We start from the raw sequence: 21,901 nt of genomic DNA, 5'->3' as shown, positions 1-21,901 counted from the left end.
AAGAGATTTACATTAGGTTTTCGCTGTGTACACTTCATGGACTTAGTTTAGCGTGCAGGTGACCTCCCGCCTCCCTCCTCGAAGATGCAAAGGTGGGTTCAAATGGATATAAGTATATTTTAATCTGTGTTCAAAAGACGGTTGTATTTTCGGTTTTATTACGCGCGCGCTCTTGTTTTTTACATTAGCGCATTTAAATTTTACAAATTTCTTAAAGATATCACCGTAATTGTTTTTATTAAGTTCATGTATATGGTTAATAGTCTTTTTGTGTAACTTATGTCAGGTACCAGATTTGGTTTGGTGAATTAAAGTGAAATATTGCAGTAGGCTACACTCTTGGTCATTGGGTGCAAGTGCAATGTTAGCTAGTCTTTAATTTACAGCTATACACTACAATATTCGTAATAATAACAACATACTAGCCTACTAATTTAGCTGTTTTGTAGGAGCATTACTTTCCCCCCTGATGGTTGACAGCAGAGGGAGGAGGATTATTATTAGGCTAATAAATAAGTCGGCACCTGCTGCCAGCTTGTATTCCTCTAATACTTATTGTAAGTAGGCTATTTTATTGAGTCAATGTTTTCTTTCTGTATTATAGCCTATGTTAGAAATTTCACATTGTCGAATAGAAACCGGTAGAATAGTCTAAGAGCAGTTATAAGGTTATAATTGTAAAGTCAAATTGAGCCCACTGAAATCTATCATAGACTGGCTTTATCTTAAGCTCAATTATTTTCAATGAATTTTGATCATCCATTACAAAAATAACTTCAATTAATGCTATCAGAACATACCCGATTCTAAGTTTTTTTTCATAGTGGTTATTAATCTGATGAATAGGTCTACCTAATCTGTATGTGACATTGTTTTTTTGTGTGTGAATGGTTGGAGTTTATGTTGTGTTTCTATTTTAAGTGACTCGCTGCTGCAACACTGTAGTTTCCTCCAAAGAAAACAAACAACCGCCTGTCTTACAGTGTAGAAATATATGCGGAAAGATGTCGAGACATTTTTTCATAAGCTGTTTAATGACTTGCAAGTGATGTGGAGTGCTCAAAAGCTGTTGAACTGGTAGATTTCCTGGAGCCACAAAAAAAATGTCTGCAAGCTTTACAGCATGACATTAGGACATATGACAGCAGTGTCAGGCACTGTAAAATAAATCAAATAAAATCATTGTTTATTCAACTAGTCTAAGTCATTAGCTTATAAAGCATGGCTGCTCAGCAACGGCCTTTGTGCTTTGATACATGACTTCTGTGTAAATACGCAGTGAAACTAATCCCTGTGTATATGTGCTTGTTATGTGTAGTATTTACAAATGGACTTTACATATATTCATTTGGCACACAGTTTGTATTTGTAGACATTGTCATTATATTCTGTCCTAAAATAATCTGCGCATGATTTGAAGAACTTTTCACTTTGGGTCACATTGACATAAAATAAACATACAACTGTTTATCAAAAGCACAAAGGAAAAACCTTCACGCACAGACGTTTGTGGTTAACAAATGTAGTATCTGTCTGAAGGCCCAAAAGCTGTTCTGTTTAAATCTGGTTGCTAGGTTTTGTGAGAACAAAAAGGAAAATAAGCTTTTGTTTTGTCTTCTGTGTTTGAGAATATCAGCTTGTACTGCACACCACTGCTCATTCTTTATCACAACCTTGAAAACAGCTGTAGCCGAGGATTACAGAACATTTGTCTTTCTGCTGTTTGAAAACTTTGAGTATCACCGAGGGAACTTTTTTCATTCTGTTCTAAATTTATGTTCTAAATTTTCATTCTATCCTAACAATAAAAAAAGAGCTATCAGAACTATTAATAGGTTATATGACAAAATAAACAATGCATTTAAATAAATCATTTTTTCATTTTCAAGATTAAATTGAGAAATTACCTATAAAATGCCAAACAGACAAACAAACACACACACACACACACACACACACACACACACACACACACGCACACACACACACACACACACACACACACACACACACACACACACACACAAACTGATTTTTGAGGCTTTACTTTGGATGTTGCTAAAGGAAAGTTCATCTGTTCATCATGTTGTTCTAAACTAATATTAGTTTCTTTTTTCTGCTGAACACAAAATAAGATCTTGCAAAAAACATGGAGAATCAAACATTTTTCGATCCTCATTTCCCTATATGGATATCAAATTGAAAATGTGTAAAGCCTGTCAGAATTTCCATTTCTGGTAAAACCATCTTCGTAAATGCCATCAAATTTATTGCAAAGCGATAAGTAAAGGATAATAAACATCTACAGTGGGTGACACTTCAAAAGGACCATTCCTGCCGTGTATAGCGCCGCTGCAGCACTAAAAATCCCTTTATTTTTCAGGTGTAACAGCTGTTTGCGACTATGGGGACACAAAGGGATGGACAGAAATATACAGTAGCTGTAAATACCCTGCTACTTGTAAATGAAGATGAAATAATGAAACAAAGAATTATAATTCCTCCATTAAACATTACAAACTTTTTAACAAGTTTTATTATCGTTGTAAACTGGTTAAGTGCAATGAGGATTCATTTTGGAAAGTAAAATTAAAGAAATAAAGACTTATTAGAATTAATAAAGCTCCTAAGTTAAATGCTACTTCATTAAAAGCATACAAAGACATTGACCTACCTCTAGCAGATTACTAAATCATAATTAAAATAATTTTGCAGCAGAACATAAATTGTTTTTTTAATTATTAAATGAAGTTTACTTTTAATAATTTAGTTTCAGTTCAATTTTTAACATTTTCTTTGTTCTCCTTCAAATTATAATAGTTTTAAAAAAATAACTTTTTAAGCTATTAATGGCCCAGTATCTTTTGTGCTTTAATTTCATTCTCAGTCACCTTGCATATGTGTGTGAAATATAATGCGCGCATAACAGCATAAAAAAAGAAAACACAGAAAGTTATAGCTAATTCATCAAAATTAGCTATATTACAAAACGTCAGAAGTCAAAACAGTCTGTCTAGGTTAGGCTATTTTTATATAGTTCTACTATAACTTAAAAGAAAGCTGCAAAGTGGGCTATATTATTTTAATTCTAAAATTCACATATTAAATGGTTGTGCAATTAGGGTGTAGACGGTAGAGCACCAGTCGAACAACGAAGAGCCAGTATATAAATGCAAGCTTTAAATTTATACAGACAGGGTAGAGGGTGAACAAACCTCAGGGTAAGGCTAAGATTTGTGCTTCCCTTTAATGCAATTAAAAAAGAGGTTTTAACAAAAGTACCGCCTATTGACAAACATATATTACATTTAAAGCACACATTAAATTATTTTATTAAAGTAACCCACTCTACATGATAATAATAAATATAATAATAATTATATATACAGTTGAATTCCCTAACCCTACGCATCAAATTCAAAGCTCTGATGTTTGCCTACAAAGCGACTTCTGGCTTTGCTCCTTCTTATCTGCTCTCACTTCTGCAGATTTATGTGCCCTCCAGAAACTTGCGTTCTGTGAATGAACGTCGCCTCGTGGTTCCATCCCAAAGAGGGAAGAAATCACTTTCCCGAACGCTCACGCTCAATCTGCCCAGTTGGTGGAATGAACTCCCTAACTGCATCAGAACGGCAGAGTCACTCGCTGTTTTCAAGAAACGACTAAAAACTCAACTATTTAGTCACCACTTCACTTCCTAATCTGCAATTGCCTCTCTGGATATACCACTAACTGTACTAAAAAAAAAACAAAAAAACAAAAAAAAACAAAAACAAATTACTAGTACTTTCCTTCTTAGACTTTACAGACCTGAAACTTGCCTATAGCACTTATTCATTGTTGCTGTTATAGTTGTGTAAATTGCTTCCTTGTCCTCATTTGTAAGTCGCTTTGGATAAAAGTGTCTGCTAAATGACTAAATGTAAATGAATTCAGAATTATTAGCCTTCCTGAAAAAATATATCTTAAAGGGGCTAATAATTTTGACCTTAAAATATTTTGTAAAAAAATTAAAACTGCTTTTTTTCTACCCAAAATAAAACAAATAATTTTGTTTTGTTTCTGACACTTTAAATATTGTAGTTTAAAATACTGATTAATTTCAACATGCGAACAACAGCATACAGAACATATTAACAACAGAAAATCCTTAGTTGTTTTTTTAATGCAGTCCATTTTTTAGTTATCAGCCAAACACTATAGGTTTTTCTTTTTTTTTTTTTTGCAAAAACAAAATGTGTGCATTGTCCTGCTTAATAATCAGATACTTGCCACAAAAGTAAACAATTAGACACAAAAACATTGATCTGAGCTATAAGAATTTACAAACTGTTAAATTAAATGTAAATCTTGCTGAAGAAATGGCTGGATGCAGTCTGCACTAATCTAATTGTATTATTATTCAGGGTTTACCTGCTTTACTTTACATTATTCATACACCTGCCTTATTTACTTTGATTAAAGCATGTCAGAGTTTGTTTGCCTTTTTGGTGTGGTTTGTTCGGGCAGATGTGAAAGCAGCAATCTTTCTCTGGTGCGCACCAAAGTGGACCAAACAAGCATGCAGAGACCTGCTCGAAATGAGTTTGCTGTGCATTCATTCTAACCAATTTAAATGAAGTTCAAAAATTTGTCTAGCCAACGATTGATGTGGATGTTGTAACATGACTGCTTCTTGGTTCGTTTAAACTGGTTCAGAATATAGAAGTCGGTCTGGTGTGAAATAGAACCAAAGCGGCTGAAAGTGCTACACTGTATCATTTTTAACCCAGGTTCAGGCTAAAGGAAACGTACTACAGGTGTGAAAGCACCTTAAGTTTTAAAAGATGGTGCGTGAGATAAGAATCTCCTAATATATTCACGGTCGAGATGATTCATAGTTCCACGGGAGAGCTTGTGATATTAGTTTTACCGGTTGTTTACAGGTTTTTATTCCTTGGAATGTTGTGATTGACCAATTAGAATCAAGTATTTCAAAGAGCTGTGTAATAAACATTGACATGCTGTGCGTTCACTCTAACAATTAATTGCCTACAGCAAATGCATGCCTGCACATGAGGTGTTGCTGACCACAGCAATGCATTTTTTGGCAGCCTGTCCCCTACCATACTTATTTTCATCTTCTCTTTTTCCTTATGAATGTATCTTGTCATTTTTCCATTTGGCTTTAGCCTTGTCCATTAATCAAAATAAACTACCCAGAAAAACTAAATAACAGACTTTATTTTTAAAGTTAATATTATTAAACCAACCATTGGGTCCATTGTTTCTGGACTTACATTATTTTCACTAAAAGTCACTGTGCCTTTTATCAGTATGTTCTCGGTTCTGAGATAACTAAAGATTAACACCTCACACACATTCTTTTCTATCAATTTTCATATTCTATGCTGTTTTTTCAAGCTGCATTGTAGTATCACACCACCATTTCTGTGCATTGGCAGCAGCTATGGGCATAAGAGATCTAAAGCTCAAATCTATCTGGGTGATAGAGTGCAGTGATGGAAAAAAACAACAACACACTGGTCGTAAACAAAATATACTCACTTGATGCACTGCTATTAATTGTGCCAACGGGAAATAGCCCCAAAGGGATCTGCTGCTTGATTAAACGGTGTCACTAGAACAGTGTCTGTTACTCCCCTCGAGATGAAACAAAGGCTCAAGTCGATCTTGATTTTAACTGACATTTATTCGGACACGAGTCTGTAGTATGTCTTGTACATTCTAGCCTTGCACTCCTTTATGTCCCAATATTGCCGTCAGAACTACGAAAAGAAATACATAAACTTCAATTAACCCTTTAAAGGTGATGTTGCACGTAATGAACAACATACATACAACCAAAAGATAAAGTGCACATTCAACATGTAAAGAAATACACTTAATTGGCTAATTATACATTACATATATGGACACATAATCATACATGTTCACATACGTTAACACCATACGACACATACCTCATTGGCCTCTCTAACTCAAGAGGAATAAACTTGAAGGGTTGCAGTTTCTCTTAAACAAACTTCTTTGCACTTCTTAAACCTTAAAGCCGTGTTTTAGCACAGCAACTTTGGCTGAACTACTTGTAGTGCATCGGAAGAATATCTTGATTGCAACAATGAAATAATTCCCAAGCAAAACATAAAAAGAAAAGGTTCCCCTCTCCCCCTTATAGTTTTAGTTAAATAACTTTAAATGAATTAACATTCATTAACAACAAATATACATTACTTATTTATTCTAATGATTACTCTGAACATTTTAACTATTTATTGACTTTTTTAATGTAAAGTTTATGTTTATAGAGTGTAATATATAAGAATTGCTTCTGACGGCAGCTACAGTGTCAATCAAACTATTTGTATTTACATTTTGTACTATCACATAGAAAATATAGACACATAAAAATTAAACACCAAAATATGCATAATAAAAAAAAATTAAACAGTTTATCCTACTATTTTTTGTGCACATAACTGAGTAGGATAAACTGTTTAGTTGATAAGAAAAATGACAATGGAAACAAATTTACCAAATAAATTCCAGTATGTGGATCAAAAGGTCATGATTTTGTTTTTACATGCACATGTAGCTAATTTATACAGCGCAATGCCAATCAGCTTTTCTGACAGAAACTGGAGCAGAATGGGATGGCATTAAAGGACAGATCAGTGGTCTGACCACATTGCACAACATCTGAAAAGCTGGTTTGGTCAAAGTCTGTTATCAAAGTGGTTTGGTATATTGCCACCCAGAACTGTCTCTCACCTCTAAAACCAGTCTTCAAGGCATTAGTTGTGTTTTGTCTTCTGAGACGCTGTAATTTATTAGATAAGTGATATGGCTCATGAAGGCTTCCCAAATGCAGCAAATTCCATTTTTCTTTTTGATGTCTGACACCAGTTTTTCAGGACTTTGAGATTTTTGTTTTCTTTGACTCATTGGATAACAATGGTGATTTATGCACGAATGTTTTATGTAATATTTCAGTTTTATAGCAGTCTATATCATATCTTTGGATTTAAACATACACTGAAATTGCTGTAAAATTGACAATCATTCCTTTTCTTTTCAGCTTAGTCCCTTTATTAACCAGGGTTCGCCACAGCAGAATTACCCACCAACTTATCTAGTTTATGTTTTACGCAGCAGATGCCTTCCAGCTGCGACCCATCACTGGGAAACACCCATACACTCTCATTCACACATACACTATTGCCAATTTAGCCTACCCAATTCACCTATAGTGCTATATATAGTGCTATATATAGTGTATATGTCTTTGGACTTGTGGGGGAAACCCACGCCAACACGGGGAAAACTCCTCACAGAAATGCCAATTAAACCCAGCCAAGGCTCGACTCAACGATCTTCTTGCTGTGAGGCAACAGCTCCACCCACTGCCCACTGTGCCGCTCAAAATTGACAGTACTAATGGCAATTTTTCAGTATTACTGGCTAAATTTACAAGCTTAGTTTTACAGCACATTTACACTATTCATTCATTTACAGTGCACTTGTAAATTTTACAGCATATTTTAGTGTAGATACTTTGTCAAACGTTTGTGCCATTTAATAAATCCTGTCAAAATCATGATTTGTTTTTAAAACTTTCCTATAGCTGTCTAAACACTATTTTTTCAGTGTGTTTTTATGCTCTTATGCATTTGAATGGTATTTACATATTGACTTGTAAATGGTATTTACATATTCCTATGTGGAGCAGGAAAGGGGCATTTAATGAGCCGTGTTCTTCTCTTTCCTCCCATTAGGTTAAGTTGACAGCAGTATGTGCCAGCTGAACAAGACGTTGTGCGTTATGTCTTGAATCCGTAGAAATGTCGACATCACACTCGAGAGATGCTCAGCTGCAGCAGTTCATGCAGATGTATGAGCTGAGAGCTGTTTGTAATGGCTGTACTGAAAAACACTCTCACATTTCCTACACCATCATTGCAACACCTCACCGTTGCTCTCATGATGTCCTGCTAGCCAGAGCAAAGGTCAGAGGTTCCAGATGGAGCCGTGTGTTCCAGCGGCCCACTCACCCACGGCCGCAACGATACGAGGTTTGCTGGTATTTTCAGGAGGATGTGGGGTGCCGTATACATCGAGACAGATGCACGTTTGCCAGCAGTCCAGAAGAGGCTGCGGTGTGGAACTTGCAAAAACACACAAATCTTGATCACAGAACAATAATTCATCTGATTACTCAGAGAAAGCGACAGGCTGAGGGCAAGAAAGAAGCTCAGCCGAGTTTTCAGGAGCTTTCTTCATACCAGGAAAAACTTCTGAAAGAATACAGAAGCAGCAGCAACGAGATTCTTGTTGTGAGTATACTGAAATCCTGCACTAGATGACTGCACAGAATACATATGTCCATGTTATCTTAGAAAAATGACACGGTGGCTCAGTGGTTAGCACTGTTGCCTCACAGCAAGAAGGTCGCTGATTTGAGTCTCGGCTGGCAAAACTTGAGTTACAGTGGAAGTCAATTATTAGCCCTTCTGTGACTTTGTAGTTGTAACGACTGGGGGGAGTGACACTCACAACAGAAGGTAAGAGCCAATATGCAGGTTTATTCAATGTCAGGCAAGCAGTGGTCATCAGGTGCAAACGGGTATCTATAGACAGTCCAGAATCATAAACGATATACAGGCAAAAGGTCGAAAGGCAGGCGGCTAAACTAGAGAACAAGGTTGACAAGGCTTAGGTCTAACACGGAAAAAACAAGACAGGGAAACGCGTTGTAATGTCACAAAGATGCAAACAAGTCTGATATCAGTCTGTGACAAGGTTCAGCTGGTGATTGCAATCAGGATAGATGAGTGAACAGGCGTGCGTGTTTGGGAGCAGTGCATGTATGAAAATGTAGTCTTGGGAAATGCGGAAATGTAGTTTTGAGAGTTTGTGTGAGAACCAGCGATCTCTGGAAAGCGATCGCTGGTTGTGTGACAGTAGTTCTTATTCCAAACATTTTCCAAATTACGTTTAACAGTGCACAGAATTTTTATATTTTTTAATAGTATTTCCTATAATATTTTTTTCTTCTGGAGAAAGCCTTATTTGTTTTATTTAAGCTAGAGTAAAAGAAGCTTTAATTTATCAAAAAAACATTTTAAGTTAAATATTAAGCAATTATTATGCCTCTTAAGCAATTTTTCCCCGATTGTTTACAGATCAAGCTACTATGTTTAGAAATGTGTTGAAAAAAAATCTTTAATGAACAGAAAATGTGGGAAAAAATACAGGGAGGCTAATAATTCAGGAGGGCTAATAATTCTGACTTCAAATGTATGAGCCCCTTCATCATTAAACCAACACATTCTCAATCAAAAGTCCTCAGTTACTAATGATTTGTTTTCCCCTTGGCTTCTCTTATTAAAGCACAGGGTATCGCTTTTTAATGTGCAGTTTTCATTGATAAAACTCTGGACTCAATACAGGAACTTTTAAGAGTGTTTGTGTATTGGTCTAAATCACAGCTGCTTCCATACACTTTACAGTCATACCCCAAGGTTATGAATGGTATGTGGCTCTCAGCATCACAAAACCAGTCATAATTGTCTTTTTTATTTCATTTAATTAAAAACTGAATGAATATGCTTTCCATTGACAAATACTTTGTTAGGATAGGATCCAATTTGGCTGAGATACAACTATTTCAAAATCTCAAACTGAGGGTTCAAAAAAAATCTAAATACTGAGAATATTGCCTTTAAAGTTGTATAAATAAAGTGCTTAGCAATGCATATTACTAAGCAAATGTGAGTTTTGATATATTTACAGTGTGAAATTAAAAAATAGTCTTCATGGGCCATGATATTTACTTAATGTTTACATGATTTTTGCATGAACAAAGAAATATATCATTTTAACTATAATTTTGGCCCATATAATGTATTTTTTTGGCTATTGGCAGAAATACACCAGTGCAACATATTTGTGGTCCAGGATCACATATGAAGATGCAGGTTAGATGTAGAATTTTACACACATCTGTTCTCTCAAACTTTGGAACCTAATTTTGTAAGCAAAGCTTGAGATATTTTAAATATGCAAAAGTGCTAGCCATTCATACCTGCGGGTGTGTGCTTTTGAGTCTGCAATCCTCCTTGAATAGTCAAGAGGTGTGTTCAGACAAGGGTGGTCAAATCAGAACAGAAAATAGCATACTAATTCAAATTGTTTTGATGTACATATCATAATATTATAAATAGATGTGACATGTATCGTAGTATATTAAAAATTACACTGGGAGTGAATTTTATACAGTATAATGCGTCAGCTTATGAATTATGCCAGGGTTATCTATAAACACTACGTGGATTGTGAAATGTGATGAAACTTGACATAAGTTTTTTCCAAGTAAATCTTAGACACGTGTGTATTTGCAGATCTCTGAGCATGTAGATGATGTGCGTGTTACACACGATGAGAATCTCAGTATGGACTGTTTACAAGAGGACAATGAAATCAGATGGAAATTCACAATCACCACTGAGGTCAGAAACACACGCTAACCTGCATAAGCTTACATTCAGCTAATATTAAACTTATTTTAATAACACACTAATAATAACCTAGTTTGTTTTGTGTGTGTGTGTGTATGTGCATGTCTAGAGATCCTTGGCTCACGTAGCTCTACTAAAAGTGGAAAATGGTGCTGTTTTCTCTTTGAGTGATAGTTTAAGAAACACCATCCCCCCAATCACACACATTGCAGGCCACGAGCTTCGTTCCTCTCAGTCCACCTACCAGCTGAGTGTGTCTTTCCTGTCTTTCCACCCTGGTGTGTACGAACAATGGCTGGTGTTTGATTTTGACATGCGACCAGTTCTGCTCAGGAAACTGAAGGTGAGGGTTGGACAGCAGTTCCTTGTCCAGCCTGAAGAGGCAGAAGAGAGTGAATGTGCTGAGATTCTTTCCAATGAGCGCTGGAACAGGGGAAACAGGGTTATCGTGCCCTTCTTCGCCAGAAAGGAGGAGGACGAGCAGTTGCTCAGTAAATACAAACCACCTCAACTGAACCTGCAGTTCAATCCACATGCAGATCATAGTTTGCCACTTCATCGGGAAAACTACAGAGAGAGGGCTCACCACTTCCTGTTCAGGGAGGAAATTGCAGAGGAGGAGCTCATTAGCAGGTATAGACAGCTTGTAGAAATAGTGCACTTGAAATGTATGCTGTGGTGTAAATTTACTATATTTTCTTTATTTTTGTGGATGTATTCCCAAAACCAGTTAAACATAAATTGTGCATCAATGCTATGCTAAAGTTGAGGTGTGGGTTTAAGTTATGTTATAGGTTAATATTCATTGTTAAAATTACATTGTTGATCCATCCCTTACACCTTAAACCACCAATAAACCTACCCATACCACCAAATCTGTCATTGAGCTTACCTGTATCCCACCTCAATAGCACCAAAGACTATAGAATACACAAGATGCGTCACTCGTATAGTTTTGAATGGGGAAATCTGTAATGGTCAATATGACGAATGAAGCCCTGCCTACTAGTACAGGAGCCAATCATAGACTGACAATTCTCTGGGGGAGAAGCTTGGACTAGACGTGTGTTTTTACAACAATTTATGTGGTCAACAAACACACTGGAATCTTAGTGAATACTTGCTTCACAGACATAAGATATATATCTAAATAAAGCCTGAAATATTTACTTTTAAATGAACCAAGTGACAAAAACAAAAGATTTCTGGTTTTTTAATCTGTATGAAACTAACACGAGGTACAGTCCATCCTGTCAAACGCACATCATATGACATCAACTACTCAAACGCCCACAGACTTGTAAACAAAGAGTCGCTGTCATTTTTGGAGGAGATCCGCCATCAAGATCATGTTGTGAATAAATGAGCTTGTTGTCGTGATCTTGTTCCTTTCAAGTGTGCATGCGCATTAGCTCAGGTAACCTGAAAAAATGCAGGTTTTGTTTGATTCGAATGGTAAGAAATGAAACTTGTGAGACGATTGTTGTGTAATTTTATCTGTGATTCCAAATATGTAATGTAATCATAAGCTTGGTGAGTTTGAAGTTTCCCCATTCAAGCAGAATGCACTAGCATACTGCCTGAGAGGCTTTTTAAAGCTGGTCACTGAGTGAAATGACTTGCCTTAAAGGGACTTTGATAGCACCATAAGTGTTGTGCAATACAATTTGAATACAATAAGTACACTGCATTTAATTTTTGTATGCAAATACCTACCAAGGCTACTTAATATTAAGTGGGACCAATTTCACCTTATACAGTAAATGTCCAAGGGTTTTGACTAATTAATTCTAAATAACTAAGAATAATAAAGCTCAACAAATGGTAAAACAGTTTGAACAAACTAATGTTTGCATTCGAGATAAGATTGCATAAGCATTAAGGTCACCTTTTGTATAGGAAAAATAAATTAAATTTTTATTTTTTTACCAATAATCAATAGTAAAAATTAGCAAAAAATTTGCCTTATGTTAAATCCGCAACACCCCCCACCGCCCTTATAATTTTCCCAAATGAGTGATAATCCCCTGGAAATTGCGCGCCTCCTTCCCGGACCCCTTCCTCAAAAAAGTCGCGCACCCTTCTCACCCCCGGATCCTTCCTCGCTCTTCAGACACGTCGCGCGCACTCTGTCAAACCCCCTCACTTTTCATATTAAGACGATGCCATCGTCCATCGCGATGTTTCACATTAGACATCGTACGATGCCAAATTGGTGGACATCGCCCAACCCTAGTTGGTGATTCATTCCTCTGTGGTGACCCCTGATTAATAAAGAGACTAAGCCGAAAAGAAAATAAATAAATAAAAAATTATGATTATTATTAAACTGAAAGATTATGTTGTTAGTAATATACACATTTACTCAATATACAGTATTTAACATTTGAAGTGGTTCAAAACCTTTCATCAAAGTTGTCTTAAAACTATTAAACAACCCCCATTCTTGCATTAGGAAAAATTTAAAAGCATTGTTGATCCACTTTAACAGTATATTCAAGCAAATAGCTCTGTAAAAGGTCATACAATCAGTGTATCTTGATGTAATGTATAGTTTAAAAATGGCGAGGAATAAATACGTTTGAAATGGCGTTCACGGCAAAAAAAAGGTGCATTCTATTATAATGACTGGTTCTTTAATTCTAAGGGAGGTCATGTCCTTATATGGTACCAGAGACCTAATATATAATTATAAACACTGTTTAGAGCTGATCTCTGCCCAGAAACCTTTTGATATCTACAGGACCACACCATCATTAAGGGAGTGTAATTTATCTTGTGTCATATTATCAGCCACACCCACTGATATACTTTCTGTAGCAGACGCTAGATCATGCGCATACAAATGAGTCACAGTGACCCATAGAAACATTGTTATAGTGTCCACTTATGCAAAGATTGTTTCATAATATACTTATTCCTTATCTCAAATCTCTAATTTTGGAATTTGAACTCGTACTAGCTACAGTAGGTATAACCACTGAGTTGAGTGTAAAGATAACTGAAAGCTAACTCATTGAAAACTAAAAGGCATTATTTTCTAATTGCACTTTCCATGAATGAAACACGGGCAGGGGTGTTTTTATGCATAGAAAAATGATAAAGTGGTAAAAGATGAAAACATTGCTGAAAGGAAAGGAGGATGAATAGGCTGCTACCAACATTCAAACTGAAAGAATAAGCAATCCATTATGAACACTCTGTGGAAACATTGTTGTCACTCTTTTGAACTTGAAGAGCTGTCAACTATGCTTGCTGTGTGATTGATTCAGATTCTTAGGGGCCTTACATATATAAAATATATTGCATAGAAACTATCACATTTTAATATTTTTTCAGCATTAGTGTGATTCCAACCAATGCTCATTATTGATACATACCCATATATATAAAAATGTACAAAAGCAAGCACACCACTTTTATCTTAGTGCTTAGCTAAAATGCAAAAAGGCAGCAACACTAAAGCTCCAAAAATGCAAATGTATTCAATTAAAAAGGCTGTCACAAAGTGTGTTCAACTGTCAGCTTTTTAACTTAATAAATATGCAGTTTTTGAGCTTTGGTGTTGTCGCCTTTTTGAATAAATAATATGTACCCCTATATACATTTCTGGAGATATATCCCAGGAGATAAATTTTTAGCATTTTTTGTTTTTCACGAATCCACTGGAGACCGGTGTGTACGCTTTTTTTAGATCTCAAATATCTCTTGCGAGTGCTATTTGCGCCTGCTGTTCTGCTGTCATAAATACACTGACCGACCGATCCCCCCAACCTCCCCATTCCCAGGACAAAACTCCCTTTTCAAAAGCTGATCACCCCTTCCCTAAACTCAACCAACAGTGTTTTGAAAAGCAATCCAGAAAAAGAAAAGCCCTCATGGCCGTTTTCAGATTTTACCACATTCTCACGCTGTTAATTACTTGTTTTTTTTATTTTTTGCCTTTTACTTTTGTTTTACCTGCTTTCTGGAACCGTTCTTCGCCAGACTCCGTCGTCATACCCCGTCGTCACAGTCAAGTCTTTTCTGCGTCTCAAGTCTGCTGATGTATAGGGCGAGCTACTGGGCAAACTGGTAACACCTTCACACTGGTGTCATACCGCCCTGTAGCGTTCGTTTTAAAGATGAAATGCATAACTCTGGCTACATAATTTGCACTCTCCAAAAATGTATATGGGGTACGTTTTCACAATGAGCCTGTGTTCCTTAACTTTTTACTTGCCTATGGGTAGCCATAAAAGCAATAAAATGTACCACAAAAGTAAATAAACCATATACTTAATTTTAGGAACATTGTCACGGTTTGGGGTGAGGGAGAGGAGGCGAGGACCCAAATGCAGAATATGAAGGACTTTATTACATAAAAGGCAAACAAAAACAAATAACCCCATGGTGGGGGGAAAACAGCACTAAGACAAACTGACTTGACTTGGCAGGGTTTGGTATGACAGACACAAAGGAGACCAACAACGACAGACAAGCACAGAACAGAACACACTGAAAGAATAAATAGGGAAAGTGAACCAATAAACTGACAAGCAGGCAGGTGAACATAGTGATAAATAATATAATGGGACAAGGTGGGTGGGACAAGACGATAGACAGGGGAGCACATGACACAAAGAACAACACAAGCCATGTAAAAAACAGGACTAGAACACGCAGCTAATGAGAGAACGCGTGTTCACTTGAAACACAACACTAAAGCATGTAAACATGAACCACATGCTAAACGCAACAGCAACACAAACAGAATGCCACGAGCATACAATAAATAAAAACACTTATCGTTCACAAGCACAGCCAAGAAGGCACTCATACAGTGACAAAGATAGACAATTATGAGAAATATGAGTGTTCGACCTGAGAAAACTTAAACCGAGCACAACATAGTAGACAAGACAGGACTAGAGTCCGGACTCTGCCACCAAAACAAGAATTAACAAGATCGAGGTGGCAGAATCCTGACAAATATGCCATACATCTACACTTACCATATTAGAATTTGGTCAATTATTTATCAGTACTTGTCTCAAATTTTTTTATTAAACATGCAAATTTTCTCAGTTTTGTAAATTTAGATGACCTTTAATCTATATTCTCATCATTACTCTGGTTTTCTTCTTTTCCCAAACTTGCAGGTTAAATGTTTGTGGGACTGTGTCTCTCTCTAACCATTTGAGTGATGCCATGTCACTGTTTTACGCTGCTCCAGGAAAGCTCTTTGCCAATCTAAAGGTGTCCTGCTCGCTCACGCCGGACTCTCCTGAAGGAGTAGTACTTAAACGAGGGGTGCAGATGGCTTTGGTGAACTGCAAATCAACAAAGGCTAGCATGTCAGCAAAGCACAGAAACCATGTTTATGAAGCATTTGTGATGAAAGAGACTGTTGGTGAGGGTCACCTTAGTCTCGAGCTCTCTACACAGTGTGTGTCTGAACTAGAGCTGCGAAAAGAAACCACATGTGAAATGGAGGTTCAGTTTCAGTTGAATAGACTGTCATTCTGTCAGATACACCAAGCTATCGACCGCCTACCAGACTTGCACAATGTTCTGCCTGACTTCAGCAACTGTTGTGTCCCCGTGAATTTAACCAAACAGTCCCAATTGAACAACAAACAGCAAATTGCACTAAACTTCATTCTTGGAAAGTGTGAGGACGACAAAGTTGCTGCTCCATTGCTCATATATGGACCGTTTGGCACTGGGAAAACACTCTGTCTGGCCTCGGCAGCCAAAGAGCTGGCCCATCGTTCTCAAAACAAAGTGCTCATCTGTACATATACTAACAGGTAAGTCTCTAAGTCATAATAAAGCTTAAAGAAAAATCTAGACAATGACAAAATAACAAAATAAATCTAGACAATGGTTCTCATTCACTGAACATGCATATACACAATTTCTTCTTCAGTAATGCGTTACTTTAAAATTCATTTTTGAGTTACTTTTCCAAAGAACATTTTAATGCTCCCATTAATGTCCTTATAACGTCACTTCAGTCCTGCATGGAGAATACACTGTTGATCAGCTTCGCAGTTTTAATTAATTTGCATTCTTACAACTAAAATACAAGACAAAATAAATGAAAAGTGAATTTTAAACACTAATTTACAGTCAGACCAGCAGCACAAAAATAAAAAAATCACAAGGTGATAAACAACCGTAATATATATTCAGAAACAAAATGCAAAAACTAAAGTTGCTTCAGCTTATAAAAGTTGTTGTATTTAACATTTAAACATGTTCCTTCACAGTATGAAAACTAGCAACAATATACAACAGACTCAAAACCTTTATGAAATAAATAAAGTAATCTGACTTATCATTCAGAATCTATTTGGTCAAACTCAGCACCAAAAAAACTGCTATTATAGACAACCATAAATTTTATACATTTTAAACAAAACAAAAACATCACAGCTGCTCAAAAATGAAATCTATGAATTTTAAAATTAACCACAAATTAAATGTGGTATATCAGCAACTTATGGAAAGTAAGCTATGTATATTCAAAGTGCAAAATCTGCTGTTGTAGAACAGCTATAGAAATATGTTTAACAATAAAAAAAATTAACACAGCAATGTGATTAAACAGAAATGTGTCACTGTGTCTACTGAACTAAGCAATTTTGTTAGATAACAAACGTGTGCTTAATTATTTGAAACAACAAATACAGTAGTATCAGTAATAGTATTAAATAATATTAATGTTAATAGTCTTTCGGTATCTCTCACGAACACTTGGTCTACCTCGCACACATTCAGCCTCTCTCTCGCGAGCACACTTGGTGTACCTCGCGCATATTCGGTCTGTTTTCGCTTGACTTTTGTCCAGTCTGGCACCTCATACACGACACGTCATTTTACGGTGGTTGATTTTTCATCCACCAATCCCACAATGCGTCGCCCCTGTAAACAGGAACAAGTGGGCTAGACTGCAGCCAAAATTAATTAACTTACTAAGTAATGAACAAACGCATAATATTGTAACAATAACAGAGTTACTATATTTAAAAAGTAATGCGTTAAGAGTATTAGTATTACTAGTAACGCATTACTGCTCACCACCATTCTTATGTAAATGTGGTTGAATGTGCAATCAAGGCTCATTACGGATTTGTAACCAGGTCTACATTTCTGGGGACAGCGAAAAATGTAACTGAGGTACGTCTGCTTGCAGTTTTTGTTTTTGCAAATGCATCAAATGGCGATATGTTTACTTTTTGATGATCTCAATTTTTTCTTGTGCGTCCTCTTATTGCATAAATGCACCAGAGGATGCAATACACACTTCAGTCGGCCAGGCCAGCTAGCTGTTGACAGACTGATTCACCGACAGACCCACCCACCCCATCCCCTAACCTAACCGATAGTGCTTTCAAAAGCAATCCACAAAAAGAAAAGCAGTCGTGGCCTTGTGATTTCACCACATATTCAGGCTGTTGTTTATTTATTGGAACCGTTCTTCGCTGGACTCAAACCCAACCCCCGTGGTCAACTTAGCTTCGCGTCCTAAATCCATCCATGTACGAGGTGAGCCACTGGGCAAACTGGTCACACCGGAAAAATCGTCCACACGAAGGTAAGCGGTCAATAGTAGCGTGAAAAGCAACAGTAGCCGGCGACGGCGTCATACCGCCCTGTAGCATTCATTTTAAAGATGAAAAACAGCTATACATACCTCTGGCCACATATTATGCTGCTAAAACTTTATGATACCTATATACTTGTACTCTTGCAAAAATGTGTTGATATTCGCATATATTGGATCTAAAATGTATTCTATTTAATGTGTGATTTCTTCTGAGTGTCTGATGGAATATCATTACAGGTCCTACAGACCCTCTTTCCCGAGCAGCCCCAATAGACACCCCTTCCAGAGCACTCTTATTATCTCCTAGTTAAATAGAGAAGCTATTATTTATAAGACACAGAGACATACATATAAATGTCATCGACAGGGCAACTATGGGTTAAAGAACAATTAAGGCTATAGACTGAGGGATACAGTAGCCAATGTTCTGGATAGCAGGATGCAGCTGGGGACATGGAAACTAAGATGAATGTCCATGCTGTAGACAGCAGAACATACTGAGTATATATTGGTGGATTAATAAGACATGATGTATGAAATGTCAAACTATAAGGGAGGAGAAAAGTGTGTATAGGACTGTGTAAAACCAGTCAGACTAACAATCAGATCACCTCCGTTGTTGCATACTGCTTGTAACAATAAATGCTTCAGCCTGAGAAATTCAGAAGACTTCAGACTTTTGATTCTTGACAATATACGCAATTATCAGTGAATGAGATCCAATGTTATCAGTATCAAGCTGTTTTGTGTTAAAAAACAGCTATTTAGAATGTATAATTAATAAATGTTGTGTTTTATTTCCTCTAGCTCTGCAGATTTATACGTAAGAGAGCACTTCCATCCATACATAATTAATGGACACCCAACTCTCAAACTACTCAGGATAAAGGCAAACAAGGGAGGGTCCGCTATCATAGCAACTGATGACATCACTCGAAAATACTGTCTCTGCTCTCGAGATGGACAGTCGTTCATCCTCCCAGCACGCTCTGACCTAGAGTCGCATCGCATCATTATAACCACCACATCAATAGCCCGACATCTCCATGAGCTGAAACTTCCCGAAGGTTTCTTTACTCATATCTTGATTGATGAAGCATCTCAAATGCTGGAAGGTGAAGCTCTAATGGCTCTGGGCTTAGCAGACAAACACACTCGAGTGGTTTTAGCAGGAGACCACATGCAGATGGCTCCAAAACTTTTCTCTGTAACCGATGACAAGAGATCAGAACACACCCTGCTCAATCGCCTCTTCCACTACTATCAGGATCAGAGCATCAACATCGCCAAGAAAAGCAGAATAATCTTTAACGAGAACTACCGCTCGACCACAGAAATTGTGGATTTTGTATCCACTTACTTCTATGTGAGTGATGGGATCAAGGCCAGAGGAGATGTGCATCCACACCCGAGGCTAAAACCTTTGATTTTTCATCATGTCAGAGGAGAATGCCATCTGAGTTCCACCATCACATCCACATCATGGTTAAATTATGCTGAGGTCAACAGTGTGGTAAACATGGTACAAGTGCTTCTGACTGACTGGCCAATGGAATGGGGTGATAAAGACCCAAAGCAGATTTGTGTTCTAAGTGAAGGCCAACAGGTACTTTTTTTAGTGATAAAAACAAATATTTACATAACCATGAAGAAATATGTCATGATTCTAAATGATTACAGTTATATTATGCAAGTAATGTATGGTGAAATGCTATATGAATGACAATGTGATATGAGCTGCTAATATTAATCAAGCATTAGGTATGAGAGTGTTAAATAATTTAAGATTGAATGATTCTGTTGCTTAAATATTTTTTAGGACGATATCTTTAATAGAAAAATCACTTGCAATCACTAAATAATATAGTTTAGTGATTGTTTAAGAGCTCAAATTGTGTCAAGCAGTGCTTAAAGTGGGTAAAAAAGTAATTGCACTTGTCTACCTCAATAATATGGTTTATAATATAGACCTTATCTCTTGCTTTCCAAATTTACGAGTTACCGTGTATGATCCTGGACCTTCTAGGAGTCGTGGGATGTCAAGGAATAGTTTGAGATATTTAAGATTTTCATTAATTAGTACCGCTGGTTAGTAAGTTAGTTAGTTTGCTGCTTACAGACAGGGATGCTGAATCTGAGCGGACAAGTACATTAGCATGTGGCTTAGGGCCGTACGTTAAAAATTAAAATGGTAGTATTGCAAGTTTGTGCATAAACTTCAAGCACTGGAAACTAGCACAAAAACTGATACAAAAGTAATAACCCTTTTCCTGAAATTTTGTCATTACCTACAGATTTGACATCTTTTCTCTTTGATATTTAGGTTGCTGCCATCAGAATACATCTCCGCAGGAAAGGATTTTATGGAGTGTCGGTTCAGAATTTAGCAAACATTCAAGGTACTTAGAGGTTCAAACATCACTGTCTGCTTGAACCTGTTTGATTCAATTAGAACAAAATGATCACAGGCAGGGCTTGACATTAACTTTTTTGATCACCAATCACTGTGGCTAGAAGATTTGCAACATTACTAGCCACTTGACATTTTCATTAGCCACAATTTTGTTGTTGGGAAAATATGACTTAGCACAATGATCTTGTGTTATGTCCACATGCCTCACTCGTTTCACTTTTTGTGTGTCGTGTATGAGCTTGCTCAGTGAGCATAAAACAAATTGGTCATGGTTTCATAGTGTCGCATTACAATTAGTTTTTATTTCACATGACTTTTCAGAGCTCAGAATTAAGGATTGACCAATTTGATCTCTGACCACACCAAACATAAATAAATAATTATTTTTTAGCTACAAATTTAAAATATGTCAAAACAAGCAAAATATAGCTGTATGCTATACCTTAAGTTTAACAAAACATTTCTTAAAAAAAAAAAATTACATTTAAAAAAATAGTTGTTTTCTTTGTTAGATGTATAATATTATATATATATATATATATATATATATATATATATATATATATATATATATATATATATATATATATATATATATATATATATATATATTAGGGATGTAACGGTATCAGAATTTCACGGTACGGTAATACCTCGGAATCAATGTCACGGTACGGTATTTATTGAATCATTTACAGGAAAAAACAAAACTTATGAAAATACTCCAAAAAAGTGCCAAAAGTGTCAATGACATACAAATTAGCCATCTATCTGTAAGCTTTGAAACAGGAACTTCAATTTTAATAACAAAAAAAAAATTAAACCATGTAAAAAAAAATGTAAGTTTTTAATTTAGTATTGTTGAAAACTCATTACATTCAACATTTAATCCATTACTCACTTAGATAGAGATGGGTTTAAAGGAAAATTATCATATAAATATAATCTGGTAAAAGCTGGTATCTCTGGGCATTTACAATGTCCCCTGCAACAGAAAAAAAAACCTCTCATTTGGTACTGAGGTTTCTGGGACAAGAGAGATATGACTTATTTCTTGAGCGCCGAAAACGGAGCTTTTTGAAAACGCTGGAGAGGCCGTTTTCATTCTGAAACGCTGCTGCTCCGTCTCAGTGTGGATGGGGAAAGACGGAGACATCTGAAAACGGAGGCGGGGCTGCAAACGTTCGCCTATCTGATTGGGGCTTTTCCTCAATATTAAGTAGCCCACACACAGTTCAGTCTTGCATCCTCTTCTTGTAAGTTAAGACTTCGCAAGTTTGATCAAGGCTGCAGTCTCCCCCTTCTCAGTTTGATATGGAAAACATACCGAGGACACGGGTAAATCTTCAAAGGACAGTGTACTTTATAAATTCATTC

The 21,901-nt window shown here is 36.5% G+C and overlaps 1 protein-coding gene across 1 annotated transcript in view; it reads left to right on the top strand.

Annotated features, from left to right (window-relative positions):
• The window catches only part of helz2b (helicase with zinc finger 2b), a 37,131-nt gene continuing 15,230 nt past the window's right edge, over positions 1 to 21,901 (top strand). The window contains exons 1-7 of the mRNA XM_694159.10: positions 1 to 92; positions 7,776 to 8,333; positions 10,401 to 10,508; positions 10,627 to 11,150; positions 15,659 to 16,309; positions 18,919 to 19,717; positions 20,435 to 20,510. Coding sequence (XP_699251.3) covers positions 7,842 to 8,333; positions 10,401 to 10,508; positions 10,627 to 11,150; positions 15,659 to 16,309; positions 18,919 to 19,717; positions 20,435 to 20,510 — 2,650 coding nt within the window. The 5' untranslated portion in view covers positions 1 to 92; positions 7,776 to 7,841. The remainder of the gene's footprint in view (positions 93 to 7,775; positions 8,334 to 10,400; positions 10,509 to 10,626; positions 11,151 to 15,658; positions 16,310 to 18,918; positions 19,718 to 20,434; positions 20,511 to 21,901) is intronic.

Source organism: Danio rerio, chromosome 2, assembly GCF_049306965.1.
Source record: "Danio rerio strain Tuebingen ecotype United States chromosome 2, GRCz12tu, whole genome shotgun sequence".
NCBI classification, from domain to species: Eukaryota; Metazoa; Chordata; class Actinopteri; order Cypriniformes; family Danionidae; genus Danio; species Danio rerio.
The sequence above is the reverse complement of the archived record's forward strand: the minus strand, read 5'-3'. Positions and strand labels throughout refer to the sequence as shown.